The 23180-nt window shown below is 34.7% G+C and overlaps 1 protein-coding gene across 1 annotated transcript; it reads right to left on the reverse strand.

Annotated features, from left to right (window-relative positions):
* Positions 1-524: 524 nt before the first annotated feature.
* Positions 525-15078, reverse strand: LOC121315246 (spermatogenesis-associated serine-rich protein 1). The gene is made up of 7 exons (XM_041249287.1): positions 14863-15078; positions 13234-13354; positions 3252-3376; positions 2556-2720; positions 1882-1990; positions 1034-1096; positions 525-787 (listed from the first exon to the last, which is right to left on the reverse strand). Exons 1-7 carry the CDS (start codon positions 14876-14878, stop codon positions 682-684), a joined length of 705 nt encoding a protein of 234 aa, XP_041105221.1. The 5' UTR covers positions 14879-15078; the 3' UTR covers positions 525-681.
* Positions 15079-23180: the final 8102 nt, after the last annotated feature.

Raw genomic sequence — 23180 nt, forward strand, 5'->3', positions numbered from 1 at the left:
GTGCAAATCCACCCTTTCAGCCCCGTGATTAATCTCTGTCACTAATCCAGTGTTTTCCATGGATAATATTTGTTTTTATTAATTAATTTGGTTGCAGTCAGATTTCTTTGTAATTACCTGCAATTACTTTTCCACTTTACATGACTCAATTTATGTTATGATCCTAACCATGAAAAACATCCACTCAAGATCTATATCATGCTGAAAGCACCATGCTTCAACTCCAATTCCCCAGTTCAATTCCAAAACAGAAGCTTTTGGGATGCAACAGACTTTTTGAAAATAAGACCCAAATGTCACTGCGTACTTCTGCTCTTAACTTGAGGTCAAGGGTGTTCATTGAGGTTTACAACCTGACTGGGATGTGATCTTGGGAGTTTTCTGGTTTTTCAGTCAACCTCTCAACAATGTTCTCTAACTGAAAGGATATTACTTTCAGTTGTAGCTGCAACGAGGAGTATTCACACTCAGGATTTTTTTCACCCAAATATTTGTAACTTTTATTTGAGCAACATCAAGGTTAAATAGTGAACAAGTCAAATCAGCATTTCTGTGACCTTCATCAGAATTTACAAAATATAGAAGCCAGCAGCTAAAAAAAACACAACTGTTATCCTTAACCTGTTAGCTACTATATACAGGTTTAAATTCACACGACTCTTCTTTTTCCCCGCTTTGTTGTTAAGATTTAAGTATAGGTGATGCTGACCTCCAAGTGCTCAACATCTTTACTTCGTGTGATTCCTCCTCCCGCTGTTGAATCTTCTGCTTCTCTTTAAAAGGTTTGCTTTAAAAAGATTAATGAAATTATGAGATTTAACTATAGTTTATGTAATTTTAATTTTCTAATGCATGCAGGAAAATGTAAATTGGACACAACAAGTTACTGAACGCAGCCAATATTTTTTTTTTTTTACCAGGGGGATGCAAAGACAAAAGCAGCACTCCCTGTGGCTCCCCAGACCAGATCGGCAACTTCGATTGACTGGGATTTGAACCACCCTGCTTTCTGAAGTCTCAATCAAATACATACCATGGAAATACAGGCTTTGGCTGAAGAGGAATGAATGTGTCAGCTCTTATGATTGGCGATCCCCTAAAAAAAAATGACGTACACATTTAACTTTGTTACAGAGGTTTGAAAAACCTTTAATGGAAAGCTCTATGGAGTTTTTTTTTAGCTACTTGACATTTTAAATGTCCTCAACCATACACTTTGGGGTCTATTTCCTTGTGCTAAACTGCAAAGGGTCTTAATAACAGCACTCTAACATTAGTACACGTGGATCACTAAAACATTTTTTTATTAGACATAGTTATGTTAGAGAATCAAATTACCCCTAGAGTGCGAACACCAGCAGGATTGATGAGAAGTGATAGTTCTGCAGCTGTTTAAATCATTCAAATAAACGAATGGCTGGTTTCACAGACTGTCCTTTATAAAAGTTTACCATTGTAAAATGCTAAGTGTAATAAAGCACAGTGAAAACACAGTAAAGCATAGGTAAGCATAAAACATGGCAAACCAGGGTAAACTATGCAATGTAAAACTGCAAAAATACAGCTGTAAACTTTTATAAAGGTTTCTTAGCACAAATGCTGGACTATCTAATGTTACAATATGGTAATCCAAAACCCGTTTTAATCGGGGTTTGTGAAACCAGTCATAAGCACATATCTTGTTGAGATTTAAATTCATATATTCACTGGAAATATTGTAGAATAGTATATTTTTAGTTCATGGAAGGTTAGGAACTCCCGTTTCCTTCACTTCAGCTGTCAGACATCTTAGCAGAAAGTTTATGCAAGCAAATGTAGGTTTATATTTCTAGGTTCATATGTTTATATTAAAGATTGAGTAAATAAAGATAATTCACAAACCTAAAGTTAGGCACAGGTCTAGTTGATCCCATCTTGTGAAAGCCTGGGCTGTACTCTGCAGTATAATAAGGCTTATTACCTGGAGAGGTTAAACTATGGGACCTAATGGCTGAAAGGCAAAACGAAAAAATATATATATATATATATATATATATATATATATATATATATATATATATAAATATATATATATATATATTATATATATATATTATATATATAATAATTCCGGACTAAACCTAAGTCCCTTAAAAATATTGTTTATATAAATGAAGATTTAGTTCTTAAATTAAAATTAAATATTCAATCAATACATGATCTGGAAAACTTGATTTAATATTCTTATCTGTTTCATTTCCTGTAAACCAGATCTTTTTTTTAAATTATTATTCTAGTTCTCATTTAAATCTGTGCAGTCCTATATTGTTTAACAAAAAAAAAAAAAAAACTGAACAAGACTAAACAGCACAGCAGTGATATGCAGCTCATGGTCACTACAGTATACATGAGAGAGATGTTTATTGTCATGAGAAATCTTTAAGTGGTTTCACTTTAGACAGATGCTCCTTTAAAACAGGGGGATTTAAATACAGATTTGACTTATTTCTGTTACCGGTTTATTAAATTAACATCATTGACAAGATATTAAAGCACTCTGAACTTCCAACACTCACTCTTCTTTTTCCTCCCTACCATCATAGGAACAGTTCGCTCAGATGTGGATGTCGAGTTACGAACGTGAACCCCATTGATGGTACACTTTTTCCCAAAATGATAGGTCACAGGAAGGCCAAATCTGGGATAGAATGTCCATTCTGAATTCGACTCCATATTTGCTTCTGTTAAATAAATTGTAAAAACGTCCAACACAGTCAAGATGCATACTGGGACTATTTATTACCAGCAGCCGTCATGTCATGTTGCCATAGCTCTCCACTGAGATAATGGTGCAGGGATACCAGTCCGATGACAAATGTCATAATACAGATTCCCCCACATCATTCAGCTGTGTTGCTCACTAAGCATTAAGCAAGCACAATTAGTTATTTGAGAACACAGGTACTAAATATCCCACAATATTTATCTGTAAATACAACCCAGTACAATCCAAACATGTACTTTATTCCTTGTGGACAGTAAAACACATCCACTCCTTGTTTGAACTGATATGCATGAATACTGATACACTCCAGAGCAATACAACAATGCAACAAATTGTTCGTTGTTCTAATTTCCCTCCAGACTCCACAGCTAATAGTTCAGGCATTAAGTCTCTATTCATTAGTCACATTTTGCTTAAAGAATTACTATACAATAAAATAATTAAGCCGATGAATTCCAGATATAAATTACAAAACCAAGTGACTCACCTGGAAATGACCTGAGCAATCTGGTTTCACTGGGAAATCTAATTGCTTTAATTTCAGGGAATGGGGCATCACTATAACGAGGATGAGGAAGCCATCGTACCCTTGAATTCCAGTCAAGGTCACTTCTGAAAACAAGAACAACCATAGAGAACAAAGGGACCTGCCGACAGTCAACAAAAATGATAATAATTAACTTAAATATATGAAAAAGAAAAAAGAAAAACAGTAGCATAGTAAATCAATTAGTGAATATTTTTGTATCCAGCAAAGCAGCGTGAGCACCACCCCACGCCTTTCCAGTCACTAAGCCACTCAGCATGACTCATGAAAGGCAGTTCCATTGAGTTCCGCTTTGCGTACTCTGTGGGTGATTTTAGTTTTTTTACTCATGTTGCTATTACATTTTTTTCTGTCTTATTTTGAAATTGATATAACGATGTCTCTCTCTACTAGCTAGTAAAAAGAGAAAACTTGATAGTGAAAATCATCAGCCAAAGTCACTAATGTGAGGACAGATTTCTTGATCAAGCTGAAGAATGACTTTGCTAATAGATTTTCATCTGCCTAAAGAAGTCCTGACGTTTGATCAGAATTCACTGGAAAGTGATTTTGCATCAAACACTAAGCAGTTACTCTCTTGAGTTGAAGAAGGTCCGCTGCAGTTGGAACTCATGGACATTCAGGCCCAAAAATTACCCACCTCTCACAATAAATAGCGGGTTTGGGTCAACCCTGTGTGTGTAGGGTACACATTCCAAAAGAAAATGAATGGCACACAAAGACCTCAGCCTGGTACTAGCCATGGTGATGAGGATACTCACAAGCAAAAACTGAAATTTACCAATATGGAAGTGGAGATTTGTTACAAGCTCGAAATACATCACCAGGACAAAGGAATAAAATGTGGAATGTGTGGTGGCTTCTTAATAAACAAATGTACCACTTCAGAGTTTGCAATAGGTTGCTTATACATTATGACGCATCATCCAGTTAATGTGCTTCGTATATTAGTTCAATTTCTTATTTTGTATAGAATAATTCCAGGCATATAGACTTTTTAAATTTCAGAAACAATAGGTTTTATTTGCTTACATCCATGACAGTCAAACGGATGGATAATCCTTCCATTGTTGTACAGCAATACGTACAGCAATACGTTCAGCATCTTCAGTTTAACTATAACTTATATCTTCTTAAAGCCTTTTGCAGTTACAACTCTCCTATTTCTTATGTTTGTCTGTATTTCTTACTCTATGTATGATTTTAAAGCATATTTGTATGGTATATATAGTCAAAAAACTGTAATTACTCTAGCTACAAACTAACTGCGTCATGTGTCCCTCTGTCCTTTTTTTACCTTGTTAAATAAACAGTCCGTGGGAAAATAAATTGGACTTGAAGCGTCTGACAAGCGCTGAATAAATGGACTGCAAAAGGTTAAAAGTATGTTCGTTAAAGCTCAGCCTGGAGACGGCACTCTCTCCTTCTTTCTCTGTTTTCTTTCATCTCTCCATCTCTTAAAAAGATCCTTGCAGACCGCTTTCATTAAACAAAAAGATGTAGATTCCAAGGGTTGTTTTTTTTCATACTAAAAACGAACAAACATCATTTAAGACAATTAAGAAAACAATAATATTGTGACAAAGTTGGTGGAGGGGTTTCAAGTCGATGTTTTTGTAAAGGTTATTCTTGGCTAAATGACTTCAGTTCAGTTGGGTTCCCTTTAATGTTTTGGGTAGAGGGCGTTGCCATAGTGCAGATATCTTGGTTGGGTGCACTATTATTTCTGTACGAGTTGGGGAAAAGGTCCAAGTAAAGTTACAGCTTATGTGGGCCAACGAATCCATTCGTCCATTAACTACCTTTGTCTTACATTTGACACCAGTTCACTTTTGGTAACCATTTTTTGTTATTGTAACAGGATTCTAAATAACTTCTAAAGAACTGTCAAAGCCTGGCTCTATATTAAGGGACGAGATCATTGTTTGTTATGTTCTGAAAACTCCATAAAATAAACTTTCTTCTATCACTTTTCTGTTATCTATAGTATACTTATTTTAATATTAAGTGAGGGTCAGTTTTCCATCGTGTACTGGATCAATTTAATGTTAAGAAATGTTTGTCTGTAGAATTACAAAATAGAGGTTATGTCATTAAATGTAAAACCAACATAACCTACTTTGTAACAGACGTGATAACCTAAACTTATAGATTCTAGTAATGTCACTTTTAATAATTAACATGTCACAAAAACTACAGCTTCTACATTGTAGCACATTTATCTTACCCTCTACACAACAGCGCTTCAGCAGGAAAACTTGAAACATCTGTTTTAATTCCTGTTAGTGGCCAGCTTATTAAAGATAACATTTTGAAAGTTTTGCAAGGAAACTTAGAGGTAAGCATTTAAAAACAAAATAGAGGCTGATCACGCACAGCAGGGAGTGATAGAGACCTGAGAGCTGAAGCAACAGCGACAGCAGAAAGAGACATAAACCATACACAACCCGCATTTCCCAACACGCCCCATTCACACAAGCGGTTCACAGTTATTTCTTACAGTTTGCAATGACATTTCAACAGCTTTAAACACGTGGTTATGAATGTTCATACAGCGAATATCTTTTGGGGACCAATTGTCACAGGGGCGAATTGTCACGGGACTAATTGACGGGGCGAATTGTCATGGACCCAGAAACTTTCCAGAGGCTGGTTTAGATAAAGGCTGCCCCTGGAAAACTGCAGTAGAATCAAAACCTTGGACATCTGGGATGATGCTGCAGAACAAGTAAGGGGCTGCAAATGATAGTCGTGGATCTAGAGCCAAGCGGCTTTGACTAGCTGCCCTAATCACATCATAGCTGTTGGTAAAGGCCCTAAAAAAATTAATAAATGATGGCAATTTACTTTTGTAACATATTTAAATGCTGTGTCCCAAGCCAGCGTTTTCCCCAAGGCTGAAACTGGATGGAATTTGTCCATTGCTGTCTTTGGCTGATATGTGTGTGTGTGTGTGTGTTTTAAAAACACTACAGCATTTATCCATGCAATCATGACATTGGATAGTGTCTCATAATCAATGTGCACATTTCATAGAAGTCCATAAAAATAATTACTACATAAAAACCTTTGTAAAATGGTCCATCTGTTGCCAGACAGACTGATTAAAGATTATCCAGTGTTATAGTTTGACAGTTTTTTCATCCAAAAGACAGCATTGTGTATTTAATTATTCAAGTAACTTCAGATTTTAAGCATCATCAAATGTTGACTGCCTCGGTCAGCATCAACATTAATTTAGTTAAACTTTGGAAAGCATGCACGATAAACTTTTTATTTTTAACTACGGTATTTGCATAATGTTCTGTAAAGATTTTTGTTTGTTAGAATTATGGTTTCCCAGGAAACATCAGCAGGATAAGCAGATGGCCACTGTAAAATCACTGTCTATTGTATTGATCTATTTACTACAAATACTTACTCATAGAGAGAAGAACATAATGGTTCTGGTATGACCCTTTTGTGCTATAAGTCATTAGATCCTTTTATATGGAAGGCCTCTGTTGCAAGGGTGTGCGGTTCTTTGATAGATTTAAGTTATTGCAGGTATCAAGTAAAAGCCCTGGTCGCCCACATCTGTAATGTAAGACGCTAGATGCACAGGCCTGTTGTAGTGTTCGCAGAGCCACTTCGATCTGAGCCAGGAGAATCTGAATCTTGCTGGGAACAAGCTGGCTTATTAGATAAGGATTGCATGCTATAGAATGAAATACATTGCTAATAGTAATGTTGCAGGATCCTGTATTTTGTATTCTTTTGAATAAGTCTATGTACAGCCTGAAAAAGAGAGCTCCTGGTATCAAAAGGTCAGGTCGACCTGTTAAAAGTTCCAAACCTCCCTTTCAGGCAATAATCTTTGTTAATTAGAGCCTTAAAACATTCTAATCCAGTGAGAGCAGAATGGCAAACTCTTTGAAACAGAGTTAATATGCCAGAAGCAATCGAACTAGGTTTGATTACAATAAGAAAAAACTAAACTATTTAAATAAATAAGAAACCTAATATGATAACATTAAGTAAATGTATATATTCAAGGTTGCATTTGCTACCAAGCAGGTGCCTAATTAATAATATTACAATGTATAAAAGAGATTGCTATATTGAAGTATCGGAATTAGAAATACATGTTATAAAATCATTTAAAGTATAAACTGTAACTTTAAATATACAGTGAACTGATTTGTAAAAGCAGTGTTAAAGATGACTCATTGGTTTTGGCCAATGTAGCTGGGATTTTTTGATGGTCAGCAATTTAAGCGCCAAGATCCTCTCTATAATGAGCGATCTCATTAATATTAACAAACTAAATACTTTTCGGATAACAGAAGATAGGAGTTTGTATTAAAATAAACATTTTCTATATATATATATATATAACAGAAATTAATTAGAACCTGGCAAGAAGAAATGGGAAGGAAAAGTATACAACAGTTTACTGCGTGAAGTTAAAATTTGGTCTAAAATAATGAGTATTAGAAAATGCTTATGGTAGTGTCTCATATTAATCAACCCCCAAAACTGGCAAAAGGCTATGTCTTAAAATCTACTTCAACTGGATTTTGTATGAACAGAGGAGGTCAGATTTTGTTCAGTCACTTTAAAACTATTACATTCTAACATTTTAACATTAGATGAAAATAACTGGACCCTCCATTGAAAGCTTAAATTACTTCATAACAGATCAATGGAGTAAAATTAAAGTATTGAAGTATCTGAATTGAAAATATATGTTATAGAGTCATTTAAAGTTAAATTGTTGAAATAACATATTAAAAGTTTGTTATAACAGATGTCTGACATTGACAATGTTGTAAACAAATTATTAAGACACATTTGAGATAATGTTCATTTCATTTAATCAATTGAAGAATTAGTTCAGTTTCTGTCTCCAAATAAAAGTCTTTTCGACAATAAAATATCAATTAAACTAAAGAATATAAATGTTTGGTTTCTATAAAGGTTTTACTGCAATAGAAAACAGAGGAACTGTTATTTTTGAATGTAAGACAATAAAGTGTAAACTGTATTGTATAACTTTAGCATACAGTCAACTTGCTGGAAGCATATAACTAATTCTGTGACCCCCTTCACCTGCTTACAAGCAAAAGCTGTACTGGGCATGAAAGAATATGTTTTGGCAATCGAAGCGAGATTTACTGGTCGTCACTGGTTACATCATAGAAATTAATGAAAACTTGGCAGCCGAAGCAAGCATATCATTTAAGATAGAAAAGGTGTCTACAGTATTAGTTCTTATCAGGCAGGCAGTGACTTTAATTGGGATGATGTTTGAGAGCCAAAAAATGACTTCATGCGGTGAATTTGGAAAAGCGCTTACAGTGGAGTTTCATATCAATTAAAACAGGGTGTCTGAAATCTGCTTGTGCAGGCAATGTTTTATGAACAGTGAAGTCAGGTTTAGTCCAAGCATGACACATTTAAATAAGGCTATTATTTTGAACATGTTCATTTTAGCTTAAATTTAAATGGAAATAACTGACCTATGTATGCTTACTGGTTGAATTTCAAAGGCTTGTGATAAACTCCTATAGTCTTTGTCCAATACTTTGTTAACACACCTGTATATGAAAGTAAACTAATCTGAGAAGTTGACAAGATATGCTGCTTAGAGGGAATATATTGTAGACCCAGGTTAATGTAATTACACAGGTTAATGTTATATATAAAACAGCATCTTTTTTAATACACATATAAACTTGTATCGTATTGTATTATAGCAAGGATCCTGTGAACTTTGGTTCATCTGACATTTTAGAGAAAGGAGTGTTGAAAATGAGAACTATGAGATCATGTTCCATCACACTGGAAAGGAGTTATATCCAATATATTTTGAATGCTTTTTGTAAACTCCAATTAGTTTAGAAAGAGCTGAATGGATCCATCGAGAAAATATCACTAACTCAAAGACAAGAACTGTCAAGGCAGATTGATGATCAGATTTAATTGGGACTCCTGATGTATTCAATGGAAGGAAAATCCTATATAAGCCCAGAGCAAGACCCCTTTCACCACCACTTAACTTGATCTTGCAAGCTCTGAGGGTCTCTGAAAAAGTGATTGCTGTTTGAACGAATTCAGAAGTCCCTGCCTTTTGAAGACAGTTGTTATTTCTCAATATATCCTACACCACACTTCCATATTCTGGAAGGTAAGCATATATTTGAATTTATACTTGTTTATACTGGATGCATTGCTATAAGGTATAGGATTTATATTTGTGATATAATGTATGTTGTAGGAAGGCTAAGCATATGATACCGTATTTGTATTACTGTACTGAAGTATTAATGCTGTTAAACTTGTAAAGGCACTGGAAATGCCCAGGCTGCCTATTAGCAGAGATGCAAAGTGGCTTGGAACCACTCAATCCACCTTTTAAAGCATTTAATAAACCGAAAAGAGCACTACTACTGCTCTGACTCGTTAAAATTTCAAATTAAATGAGTGTGCTCAGAGCATATTATCAGAGCCTATATATATATATTATATATATATATATATATATATATATATATATATATATATATATATATATATATATATATATATATATATATTATATATATATATATATATATATATATAGAGATAGATAGATAGATAGATAGATAGATAGATAGATAGATAGATAGATAGATATAAAGAGAAGGTGCAATTCTGACAATATGGTTTCTATAAGTGCCCTGGGGGTAGGCTACAGTAAACAAAGAAAACCATATATAGCTACAGAGTTCCATTAAGACAGCACATTCTAAAATTACAACCTTGCACATTTAGAAAACGAGACAAGCTCATGCAAGCCATAGTGAGGGTTCAAGAAGTGAGATTAGCAGTCAGGTTTCTTTTTGTTTTATTATTTTCTTTACCGGTTTGGTTGGTCTGCATAACCCTTATTTGAAAGTATAATAAAACTACTCATTCTTCAGCCTTACTCTCTGACTAAGTGTGTCACCTCTCATACTGCCAGTTGGCTACCACAACAAAATAGAATGGATCATTCACTATATATATATATATATATATATATATATATAATATATATATATATATATATATATATACACACACACACACACATATATATGTGTGTGTGTGTGTGTGTGTGTGTGTGTGTGTGTGTGTGTGTGTGTGTGTGTTTCCAAAACTCTTTTAGGTGCTTGGGTGCCTTCCACCCTAAATATGCAAGGTTGCAATTTTAGAATGTGCATTACAGCATACCCCCAGGGTTAGCACTTCTTCTCAAACAGTGGTGACTCACTTGTAGATATCCATACGCCACTAAAATTTTGAAAAAAAAAACAACAAAAAAAGCAAAAAACGGTAGCCATATTTAAATTTTTATTAATAAACATGACTAATCATATTTAATATATAATTTTTAACAAATTAATTTAAAAAACGGTAGCTATATTTAAATTCGCAATAAAGATGACTGACAAGATTTATGTCAATTCTGGTCGTTTGGGAAATCAAACTAGATGAGATTTTGGATGAGTCTGAATCGGACACCAACACTAATTCAAGTGGTAAAAAAGTACTGATACTAGGCAGCTTGAACTTACGGAAGAGCAGCTTCTGGACATAGGAAAGGAAGAAAAAAAATACACATGATCTAAATAATTTGCTATGGGAGATGCATGACACTGTCCGTAGTTAGAGGGACGGGAGTATTCAATCTTAAGCTATGTGACTCTCTTAACTGTTTTTTAAACAGTCCAGCAATAAACTGCAAAGTGAATTTCAAAATGCAAGCAACACCTTTGTTGCCACTTTGAAGCCGTCCCACAAATCTGGCATGGATGCCTTCTGTTACAACCCCCGGATCACCAAGGACGATTTAAAAATAAATAAATAAATAAAACCCTCCCGAGCACTCTCACCTGACACTGCCGCATATCTTGTGAGAAAGGTTTGACTTGATGTGCAAATAAACATGACCAGACGTGGCAAAGAAGGTCTGATTTAAAAGCAGACTCGTTTGTGCTTTGCCATGATGAAAATGACCAGGAAAGTTTCAATCTAAATTTTAATGAACAAACCTGGAATCACAAAAATTACAGTAAATCAAATAAAAATGTGTAGGTTTCATTCACTCCATCCCTGAACATCCTCTCTGCCCCATACTAGTTTGAAAAAAGATATTAGTAAAATCCCTGAAGCCCCGGGTTTTTACTGACATCCTAGATGCCCTTAGTGAAGCAGAGCTTGAAACACGGAATATAATGTGTCACTGGGCACAGGTGTGAGGGAAGCCTTAAAATTACTGGGCACTGCCTTCAAGCGACAGCAAACAGTGGAGCCACACTGCCCTTCACTTCCTCATTCAGTGACAAGGACAGCAATGATCAAATACCACGCTGCTCAAAATCATTTGCTGCAGCCCCACCTATTGTTAAGAACATCTAAAAAAAGGGTCTGTAAATCTTCAAAGCTGCAATTTCAATGGCACTGTTCAATTTAACATCTATAAATAGTGCTTCTTGTTTTTAATCAGTTCAGTTTTTATTTTATTAATAATAATAATAATAATAATAATAATAATAATAATAATAATAATAATAATAATAATAATAATAATAAACTATTATGTTTGCTTCAAGCAGAATTAACCAGTACACTATGTGCTACTGTAATCTGAAAGGAATCTTTTTTTGACAATGACTTCATCTATGGTGTGTTGTTTCTTATAGTTTTACCTCAGAATGTTGATTAAGCGTGAATAAATAAGAGTATAATTAATGAGGTATTTTATGATTGTTTTATTTCCTTGTGTTTTTATGTATAATCTGTTTATTTATTGCTGTACTATTAATTGTGAAGCATTATGAGATGACTGCTTTTAAGGGCACTACACAAAATAAAGTTTATTATTATTATTTATTATTATTATTATTATTATTATTATTATTATTATTATATTAATAATAAACGTATTTGCATGCTGGTACCAAGATGCAACGTTATACACAATATGTGTTTTTTTTATAATACATTAAAAAATTATATTAAAAAATATATATATTTTTTTGTCTCCCCAAAGAAAGACAAATGATATTAAAAAAATGTTTTTCAGCTGCATGGAAAATTAAAAAGCACTGTAATGTGTGAAACACTGTGAAGCATCAGCATTAGCACAGATGAAGCAGGGAGAGACCAACCAACTTAACAAACCAGGAGGATGCTAGCTATTGAAAATGAAATGGTCTCCCTAAATTGATTGCATTGTTTTCTGATTGCCACTTAAAATCCACCCCTTAGGTCTCAGCTTTCTGAACTCTGAAGTCTCTACTGTATGAGCTTAAAATGGTAAAACAGCATTTTGTTATTTTGCTCCCTGGTCATGGAATGGCATTTATAAAACCCTACTAATCTTCCACTGTAAGAATTAAAGTGCAAATGGGATGATTACATGACTGTCAATGTGTTCCTGTAACAGCTAATGAGCTGTAGTTTTACTGACTCAGAACTCAGAACCTGCTTTATGAATGTTTTAATGTGTTAATGCATAGATATAATCTGCTTGATTTCTGGTGTTTAATTGTATTTTAATGATTTCTGAGTTCTACGCTGCTAAAGATATTAATGCTAGTTATAATTAACTAAAACGGAATCACCATTTTTCAAGACTGCTTTGTAAATCTAAAGTTGTAATAGATTATGTTTATGTACAACATCTATGAGTTGTTAACAAAACATTTGATTTAAGAAAATGACATCGGTATGGTCTGTTCAAAACATAACAGCATTTTACTGAGTGGAGCAGCACTGAACAGTGTTCAAATCGAACTTGCAATACAAGTGCAGTGGGCTAGGTGCTCTCAACTTTGCCCACAGTCATCAGCAGTCAACATCACCATAGAGCTCTAAGTTCTCCCAGTACAGTCTGTTTAAGATAACTCACTCTGTGTAGTGGGGCTCAACATGCTGTATGTGAGGCCTAAAGTAGGTCTCCTCTCCGTGGCCATGTGGATGATACCTCCTTCCACGAGGTTTGTGCAGCTGGACTTTATCACCTCTGAGAACTGAAAAGAAGAAGAAAAAAAACAGTGCAACCCTGAATATTTCAGGAAGTAAGACCTCTTCCAAGTACAGTGATACCCAGATGTTATATAATACCTACTCCTAATAATGAATAATTAAATGGGATATTGTTCTTTGTTAAGTGCCTCACTTATATTAGTGTTATTTGTGGATTAGACATAATGAATCCACTCACTACAACAGTTTAACAAACCTTATTAATAAACACCAAGCAACACAGAAAGGCATATTTACCAATGCAGAGTGCATATTTATCAACTCAAACTTTAATTATATCTGACTTGTTTACAACTTAACTGTAACCACTTCTATGTTCATAAAATCACTAGTTCATAGTTATTACTCTAAAATGTAACAATTATACAAAATTAGCACTCCATCTGGGAGACTGCATCATGTACAAAACATCAGTAAAAGGAAAGCAATGATGTTTTTGACCACAATTAATATTAACACAACTTTTTTTGGCTGAAAATTAGAATTAGCAGAGTTCAAAAGGTTATAAGTACATTTTAGGGTATCGGCATGCAACTGCATCTAATGGCTGTGTACTTGAGATTCTACAGTCTTACACATTGTCGAATGTCACAGAATATTCTTGTTCTTACCAAATACTAATACAGCCTTAAGGTCAAACAAAGTTCACAGACAAAATTATACTTGCATAGCGACACAAACAATGACAATCAACATTTTTATATCTCATGTGATGGTGGTCCATTATGAAAGGCGCTATATAAAGATTATTATTATTATAACAATGCCCCAGAATGAACTGCTGGTTTAGTTTGTGTGCTGGAAGCTAAATGAGCTTTGCGAATGTAATCAAATGGGAAAGCGAACAATGTTTTGTAGCATGCACAGAATGGAAAACTACTGAAGAAAGCTACCCAGGAATCCCAAATCATGCTACTTTGTACCACATTATTTCTATAGAATACATCAGTGATCTATTGTGAGGTACCGTTTTTTTTGTAAATAATGTATGTTATTGTTTTGAAATTATAGTACAACAAACACACTATGCAAGTATTATGTTACATGGTAGTTCCATGAAATTATATAGGAGTCTAAAAAAATTCTTTATGTACAATAGTATTTTATAGAATTATTTGATAGACAAAGAGAATGAGAGGTGATTGCTTGATTGGACTAACTAAAAAAAAATCACAAGCTGTCAAGACCTCAGATGTCTCTTCTGCAGGGGAAAGTAGAAAAGAAAGATTGATGTTTACATTCAAAGGTGTCATCAGAAACCATTTCACTAATCATATAATTATTTGGAAATATTTCATGTGAGAATACAAAGGAGTACCCATGGCTGTCTGACAAAAAGGTAGTTAAGCATTTCAGTTTATCATGCATCACACATTTTCAATTTACAAACATGAAAGTAAACTCTGTTAATAAAAAGTACTGCTGAACATGAAAGAGTATGCTACATTTCCCCCAATGCAAGGCTGGTGGTGCATACAACATGTATTCTTACCTTCGACTGTGGTCATTTTTCTTGTGAACGTAAAAGGTAATTAGTAACCTGTGAAGCTAAAATTAAACTGCTATCTATGTGCTGATGAGTGTTACAAAATGCAGTCCAAATGCAATTGTTTTTTTGTTTTTTTTCTTTAAGATTAGGAAAGTTAGAAAAGCTGGTACACTTTACAGTGAGTGTGACGACTAGTAGAAACCAGTGTCAATATGAGTAAACTGCATTGTTACTTAAGGTCACGTATACAGCAAGGGCACGCGTCCTTCAGTCGTCTTGGAAACGGGTAAAACCAAGTACAAGAGCTCGGGGAAACAAACTGTAAACAAACTATACGCTGTGCATGCAGGTGTGACATCAACCAATGTCAAAAAAATGTACAAATTAATAATAATAATAATAATAATAATAATAATAATAATATATTTTATTTTATACATATAAAAACTTCTGCACATACAGGTTAATGCCAATGGGCTGTCCCATTATGGGAGAGACAGAAAGAACGAGAGAGCAGAACTATAAGAATGCTACAGGGACAAATACGTCTACTTTCTGAAGCAATCACGGCTCGATATACTGCTGTGAAATGGAAAACTAGTACGTAAGGTTTTCTAGAAATAAATGCAATTTCAATTTTAACCCGTCATTCTGATTAGAATAAACTGCAAATTACTTCATATCGATCTGTTCTAATCCAATTTATAGATATAGACCTACATAAAATTATGAGATTCGGGTTTATAGTGTGATTGAAGCACCTCATGGGACTGGCATACTGCTATCATTATAAAACACAATGACTGTAAAGCACTAGATACAGCTTTACAAATCTACAGCAAACTAGCAGCACTGACTATGTCCAATTGTATCTATTCTGATATTGGCAAGTACAATAGTTACTGATTTATGAGGCCTCCTCGATGCAGTGTCCCCTGGATATGTCTGGTCTTTCATTACTGCTCGTCTGGGGTTTTTTTTGTTTTGTTTTGTTTTGTTTTTTGCTGTATCCTCCGGGGTTTATTGTTTTTTTGTTTGTTTGTTTTTGTTGTTTGTTTATTTTTTGTTGCAGTTCAAACAGTCGATTTTGTGAAGTTAAAATCGCCCACTATATCCATAGTATCTGCAGTTAATGAGTTACTTGGCTGGTTTATTTACCTCAATTTCTGGAAGCACTAAAATGAAAATATCATTATGTTGTTAAAATCATACTGACAACATATATTACACAGGGCTGGACGCAACATTATAAACACCTGTCACAGCCTGTCACCTGTCTGTAGGGTGAAATTAGCAGCTAGGACTGCAAGGATACAATGATTATTTAAAACTGGAGGATATTCCGACCACAAAATAGAAATAGCTTGGTATCAACACTGCAGGACATCTCTCAAAATGACACACTGTCATTTGACAGCACAGCCAGTCACAATACAACATAGCAAAGGAACTCTTTCAGTTCTGTCAAATAAGACAAGTCCTCAAAATGACCACAATATAGCTACACACGAATCGCGTACGTGCTATCGAATAAATATCGTTGCTGCATCCTAAGCCATAAAAAAGACTATGAAACTGCAGGGCGCAAATAAAAACGAAAGCATAAATAAACAGACAATATTAACCTTACACTTGTGCCCCTTTTACATACAATATAGTATCCCAAAGCTCTTACAATAAAACATATAAAGACCATACATTACAGAAATAAGAAACAAGCAACAAAATGTATACATTAAAAAAAAAAATTAAAAAGACATTAAAATCAGACAAAATAGCAGGTCACAAATAAATGAACACGACCATGTGTGCAATAAAAAAAAAAAAGAACAGAAGGCTTTACGTTACCGCCTAATAATAACAGGCGTGTTGTGTATTTGTAAACACTGGTATGATATTAGACAATCTTCGCTTTGTATTGTGAGCTTTCACAATTATTTTCAGCAAATCGAGAGATCTTGCTAGGAACGCAGGATCGATGAGGAAGGCAGTGGGTGTTGTGTGCTGTTGTTTAGTTTGTACGTTTTGACGGAAAACAAAACAAGGTTAGCTATTGCACTCATTTTTTATTAGTTTATTTTAGAAATGTCATAACTGAATCAACACAGGTTTATGTGATAAAATTATTTTAAAAAAATTAATGCAATCGCCCTTTAAAAACCAGTTGCCACGTCAATTTCAGTACGATGCCATACATCAATTTCAGTAGGCTACTGTTTCGCAAGAGAGCACACGCAGACACAGCACAAGAAAAACATGCGTCGGGAACATTACACATGAACAGTATTGTTATGGTGAGAAATAAAATAGGCTACTGTCAAGATAAATAACAATGCAGATGGAGTGTGAGAAATGGCGTTTCACCCCCGAGTCTAACACTGGTTACAATTTTTTTTTCTGGTATGTGGTCACATTTTCCAAACAGTAGTACAAAACAACTACTTGTCGACACGCTGCGGCAGTACTACCAGGACCTCAACATTTTATGAACTGAAGAGCTTGTTTGCTATAAGGCATCCAGAAAATCACATGAGCGAAAACGCGGCTGCGCAGTGGTCAGTTTTTCATACTACTCAGCGCTAATAAAGCGCTTTAATTTCTTTCGTCATGTTAGAATTTATTTTGAGTCGTTATTGCTTACATATTTTTTACTTATTATTCGTCAGCCAATCGGCGCCCCGCTCACTCAGGTTAGCGCCCTGTGCTGCCTCACTGCTCGCACCCCTGTTGGTGGGGCCTTGAATGTTACAGCTATGATATATAGCAACTGTCGCCTGTGCTAGATGATCGGCAGCAAGGAAGTCTTCCACCCTCAAGGCTGAACAGTCAGTCATGCTGCATCGCCTCAGGCGAGACAAAAGGGGTGTATTTCCTGGCGTGTTATTTGTGGCTTGCTGTTAAAGGGTAGTTGCCAGGGAACTCTGTCTAGCCTGAGCTTTGATGTATATTAACAATGCAGGGGAGTTGTCAGAATGATCCATGTACAGTACTTGCTTGTATGCAGTTGTTAACAGGTTGCCTGTTGAAATCCAATGCTTGCTTGAGATTTAAATTGTAGTTAACAGTTTATGAAGATTCATTGAAAGAGAGCTGCCTGCCTGAACCACAGCTTTACAACTAAAATACATACACAGTATTGTAGGTATTGTAGGTACTGTACCTTCACTCAAATAATAGGAGATTCCACTTTCCTTTCAAGGTTGCTCAGTGGCTGAGGTCACAATAATAGCAAACCTCCCTGTGCTGGCTAGCGCAACATCCTTGCTTTGTGTGTTAGTGACGTCAGTAGCAGCAGCTACATGTGGGGACCACTGGCAGATGCAGAGACAATTAAATCAAGGACAGAGCACAGTATGTGATGGCTTATACAGGAAGAACAAGTCTTGTGATGGAATAGACCTTGGACATTACTATGAAAGGTTATAGTCACCTACAGGGAGCTGGAAAAACAAATCCCACTTTCCTGACAAGCACCTGAATATACATAAATACATACATGAATAAATAAGATGGCAAGTGGTACTTTGCAAATTACAATACAAAATACAAATTCTAAAAAAATCTGAGAATGTCATTGTGGTGGATATCCTTCTATTGTTGTTTTATAGTTTGTTTTTTGGTTTTTTTTGAAGGTTGCTTTGGAATTGAACATTGCATACAACTTTAAGGTACTGGCTCAGACTGTGCAATGATTCCCAGTACAAATAAAGTCACTCATGTAACATTTATTTCACTTTTTGGAACTACACATACTCCAGCATATTTTGCAGTTTCATACGACACATATGTTGTGCATAAGCCCAACCCTAATAAAGCTTGGTACAGTACAGTAGTCTCATTTAACCCTTCTCTGTCCTTATACATGTTTCTTGTGTTGCATTTGTTGATGGACACTACATAACACAGAGAATAATGGAAGCTAGAAAAAACAGCAACAATATTCTTATTTTTTTTATAAATTCAATTTAGAGTTGTGAATTCACACTTTATTTTTAGTTCGCCTGTGTTTCGTGTGACTTCACACCAACCCCCCCTCATCACACTAACCCACTTTTTGTATCTCATGTTTTCAGTCATACCAATCGCAGCCATCTGCCTCCCACACATTCCTTATGCTTCCTCCATATAGGGTGAGTTCTAATGGTAAAAGAAAAAGAGGACATCCTCTCAACTCAACTCTGCTTAATAAACTTACTGATATATTAATAATGAGAAGGAATTTAACACTGAGTGAACAGTGTTCATCACCTGTGCTGTGTCACAAAATGGCATGCATTTTTGTATAACCTGTACTACAAGGTGACATACTGGAACATATTTATTAAGGTCTTTATGACAAAATTATTTTTAGGATTCAAAAGTGTAGTACATTGTTACTAGTTATGTAATTCTGATTAGTACTAATCTTGGACTACAAATTTTAGTTCAAGAGTAGAATCTATTCTATCTGTGAAACCAGCCATGAGAGATTTTATTTTACTTTCACAAAAAAAAAGACCCAATTGCATTTGCTGTAAATACATTGATAGATACATGACTGCAATTACAATCTTATATAGCATTACATTCATGTGTCCACTGGATGGAGCAATATACTAATTAATTAAAAAAGAAAACCTTTATCTTTGTTATGTTCACTAGTATTCCAGGGATCCTTTAGTTTGCTTGCTCTCCAGACTATAATTTGGGACTTGCAGATTTTTTAAAATACAAATTGATGAAAAATGTCTGGTAATTTCTGGTACTTAATGTCTTTGTGTGCTATAGTTAAAACCCACTCCAACTGCCTAACTGCAATCAGACCATGCAATCTATAGCAAAGGCACTGGGATCCAGAGTTCATCTCTGGCATTGGATTTAAAGATTGTCATATACTGTACTGAAAAAAAAAACAATACAAAAAATAGTAAAGTGTTAATGTTAATAAAGCCAATAAGAGGTAGATGCATTAAAGCATTAGTTAGACATTTAATTAGATTTCACAGGAAAACACATGTGTAATGTTTAGCAAATACCTGACCAAAAACCACTTGGAATAATATCTAAAGGTGCATTGGTCTTTATAGACTGTGACAGACAGTACTTTTATAGGAATTACCGGACCCTGTATTTCATTTATAGTTTTATAATATTGTTTTCATTGATAACAGATCATGAGGGGTCTTTAAAGATAAAAGGACCTTTGTGTCAAAAAGGAATATTGTCTCTTCGAGGCTTAGAGCCCTAAAGCCGAGTAAACATTCCCAGTGCTCTGCACATCTCATAAACTCCTTTAACACCACCTTTCAAGGGAATTATATCTGACTCTTGCTGTGAAATCAAGTTCAAAGCTGGCCAGGCCCCTTCATGTGTTTAAAACCATGTCAAAGTTTACTGACTATATGATTGTGTCCCTAAATTTATAGCTACATGACTACAAAGACTTCTGTCATTCCCAGAGGCCATATGGTGATAAATGGAAAAGCAGTTTAGTGAGGTAGGAGTAAAGTAAATGCCCACTTTCACTCTGTAATGCAGTGTTCAACCAGACTACTGTAATTGACTGACAGTTAATATTGTAAACGGAATCCGTCATATAGTCTTTGTTTTATTATAGTTCCACAAACTTAGGTGTTGAACTCTTCAGAAATATAAACCCAAAATTAAATAGATTCAGTGTCTTATTTTGGAAAAAAAAAAAATGTGCACGATAGACAACAAGAAACAACTTAGTTCCAGTGATGAGTTGTTTCTCTCATTTATACCATCATTAATTACACTCCTGTCTGAAAATTTGCCTTTGCCAAAGCCTTTGTACTTGATTCAAAATGGGTCCCTTAGTTATACAGTATGTATTGGTGGTCTATCTTATAATAATTATAATGTATGAAATAAGTGGGTTGGTGTGGTTATCCTCATGCCTGTACACACACACACACACACACATATATTCCTATATTTGTGGGGATTTCCCATTGACTCACACTATATTTTTTATTTACTATTTCTAACTCCAGTCCGAGAAAACTCCACACAGGGTGAAAGTAAGCAACAAGCTAAATATTTTGGGCACGTACACGCACACGCATAGACACACTTGTATAATTCAGCACACTTGTGCTGAGCAAACATGTGGCATACGCTCAATCAATATCTGAAGGAATTCCACTGTGATGTTTCATTTAATCAGTCAATACAGTACTTGTAAAGCACCTTTATACAAGGTTAAGAAGGAGAAGTTTGCAGCATGTGTTTTTATTTATTCAGTCTAAAGTAGAATCATTTAGAAACTAATGCAATTGTGTGAGAGTCTGCAAAAAAAAAAAAAAACATTGTAAAGTACTCCTCTTAACATAGAGGTTTTAAGAAGAAAAAATGTGCTACATGGTAAGAGTCCTGCTTTCTGGTAAAATCTGGGGGATACCTGTGGTTTTGGGATTGGAGGAGAACGTACAGTATATTACTAATCAAGTTTCAGAGTAACACCAGGGTATAATGAATGCCAAAGTGCTAGATGACTTTTATAAAGCCTGTAATGGCTTTAATAAAATCCAATGTCCATTATTTTGGCAAACACACAAGCAGAGAAACTTTATACTTCTGCTTTAAATAGGCTGGTTGGCAGCAAGCCAAAGAGTGGAAAAATTATATTTTACCAAAGGCTGCAGAATTATACTGTCATTCTAATCCTGTTAATGAGGAATTAATGTGGGAGGAATTGTGTAATACGTGTGGATGTGAAATTAATCCTTAATCAACGTTTACTTTGTATTAATTCTATAGGAAATGATACATTATTTAAAGTTAAACTGGAATTGTTTATACATAGAAATCGTTACCGTCCATTTGTTTTCATTATTCTTTAAATAGTTGTATGCATTTCTGTTTCACATAAACACAACTATGCAATCAGTGGCTACTTCAGAACTGCTTATTCACATCCTCCAATGACCTGCCTTGCAAGATATATATATATATATATATATATATATATATATATATATATATATATATATATATATATATATAGTGATGCACCAGTTTTGGCAGTCACCATTGGAGAAACCCTATATTGTAATGTAAATATCTAAGTGGAAAAGATTCATGCTAAATGAGAATGAAGCATTTGTAGCATGTTTTATCTCACTCCTGCTCTATAAATGTTAATTTTAAGAATAGATATTTGTCCCGAGTACAAATATAGGAAACAAATTTTAATGTTAAGTTCTTCTCACAGATACAGTGGTTCTCTAACCCAAATATTATCGATTTTTTTTTGCTATAATTTGTTATTAATTTTACCTCAATCGTAATTCTCCAGAATGTTTGTATTATATGTTACATTTATATCACTTTTAGTTACAGCATTTCAGCTTTATATAAAAATATGCTGAAATTATCAAATAGCAACTTTCATTAGTTCTCAATAAGTATCTTTTTTTTTTTTTATTATTCTTAGGAAATGTGATTTGGGTGAGAAGAAAACCAACAAATTACTTAATAAGTAAAGCCAAAGGCAATAATCACAGATTTAAAATGACTACAAGGAAGTCTTAACCCAAACATCAAAATGGCTCCCAAACCATTTCTGACAGCATGTTGGCCCAGATTAGGGTTTCAGCAGCCAATTAAGTGTGTGCCTCGGCTGGCTCTTGTTTCAGGTGTATGGCTCATGATGAAGAGTTTACAGCAGAGGTAGATACATCACAAATGTACTCTGTGCAGAGACCAAAGGGGTGGAGAGATGGCACCTGGAAGCCAGCTTGCATAAACAAAAAAAAACAAACAAAAAATAAAACTATAATCAAAATATTGTGCAAGACTGAGTGGAATCATGGTTAAATGTTCTCCTCTTTATGCTTTTCACAAATATTAATAAACATTATGTGACAAGTGGATTCTCTTGGGATAACAATTCCTGTTTTCCTGCAATGCGGTAGTTTCCTAAAGATCCTGAAGAGTCCAGTGATAGCACGGTGACAGCACTGAATGACTGTTTTGTGTTTAGTGAAAAACAGGACCTTAAAACAAAGAAAGATCAAAGCACTTGTCATATGATAGCTAGAGGATGCATGGAGTTTACTTGCAGACAACAATTTCCCTCATATATCATCCTCAACTTTGTCTTGTATTGTATCTACTTGGAAGATTGTTGTCTACTCTTACACTCAATGCCCCCTGTAAGTGCAGTGAATGTTTTTATTTGCTGTTGGTTACCAATTAAACAAATTACTAAAATATTAATCACTGCTTATAATTATTAAGGCAATTTTGTAAATTTTGAGATGGAGTCAGTGCTCAATGCTCACTTAATGTCTGCACAAATGTTAGTCGGAATCGTG

This window comes from Polyodon spathula, chromosome 5 (genome assembly GCF_017654505.1).
Source record: "Polyodon spathula isolate WHYD16114869_AA chromosome 5, ASM1765450v1, whole genome shotgun sequence".
Lineage (NCBI taxonomy): Eukaryota > Metazoa > Chordata > Actinopteri > Acipenseriformes > Polyodontidae > Polyodon > Polyodon spathula.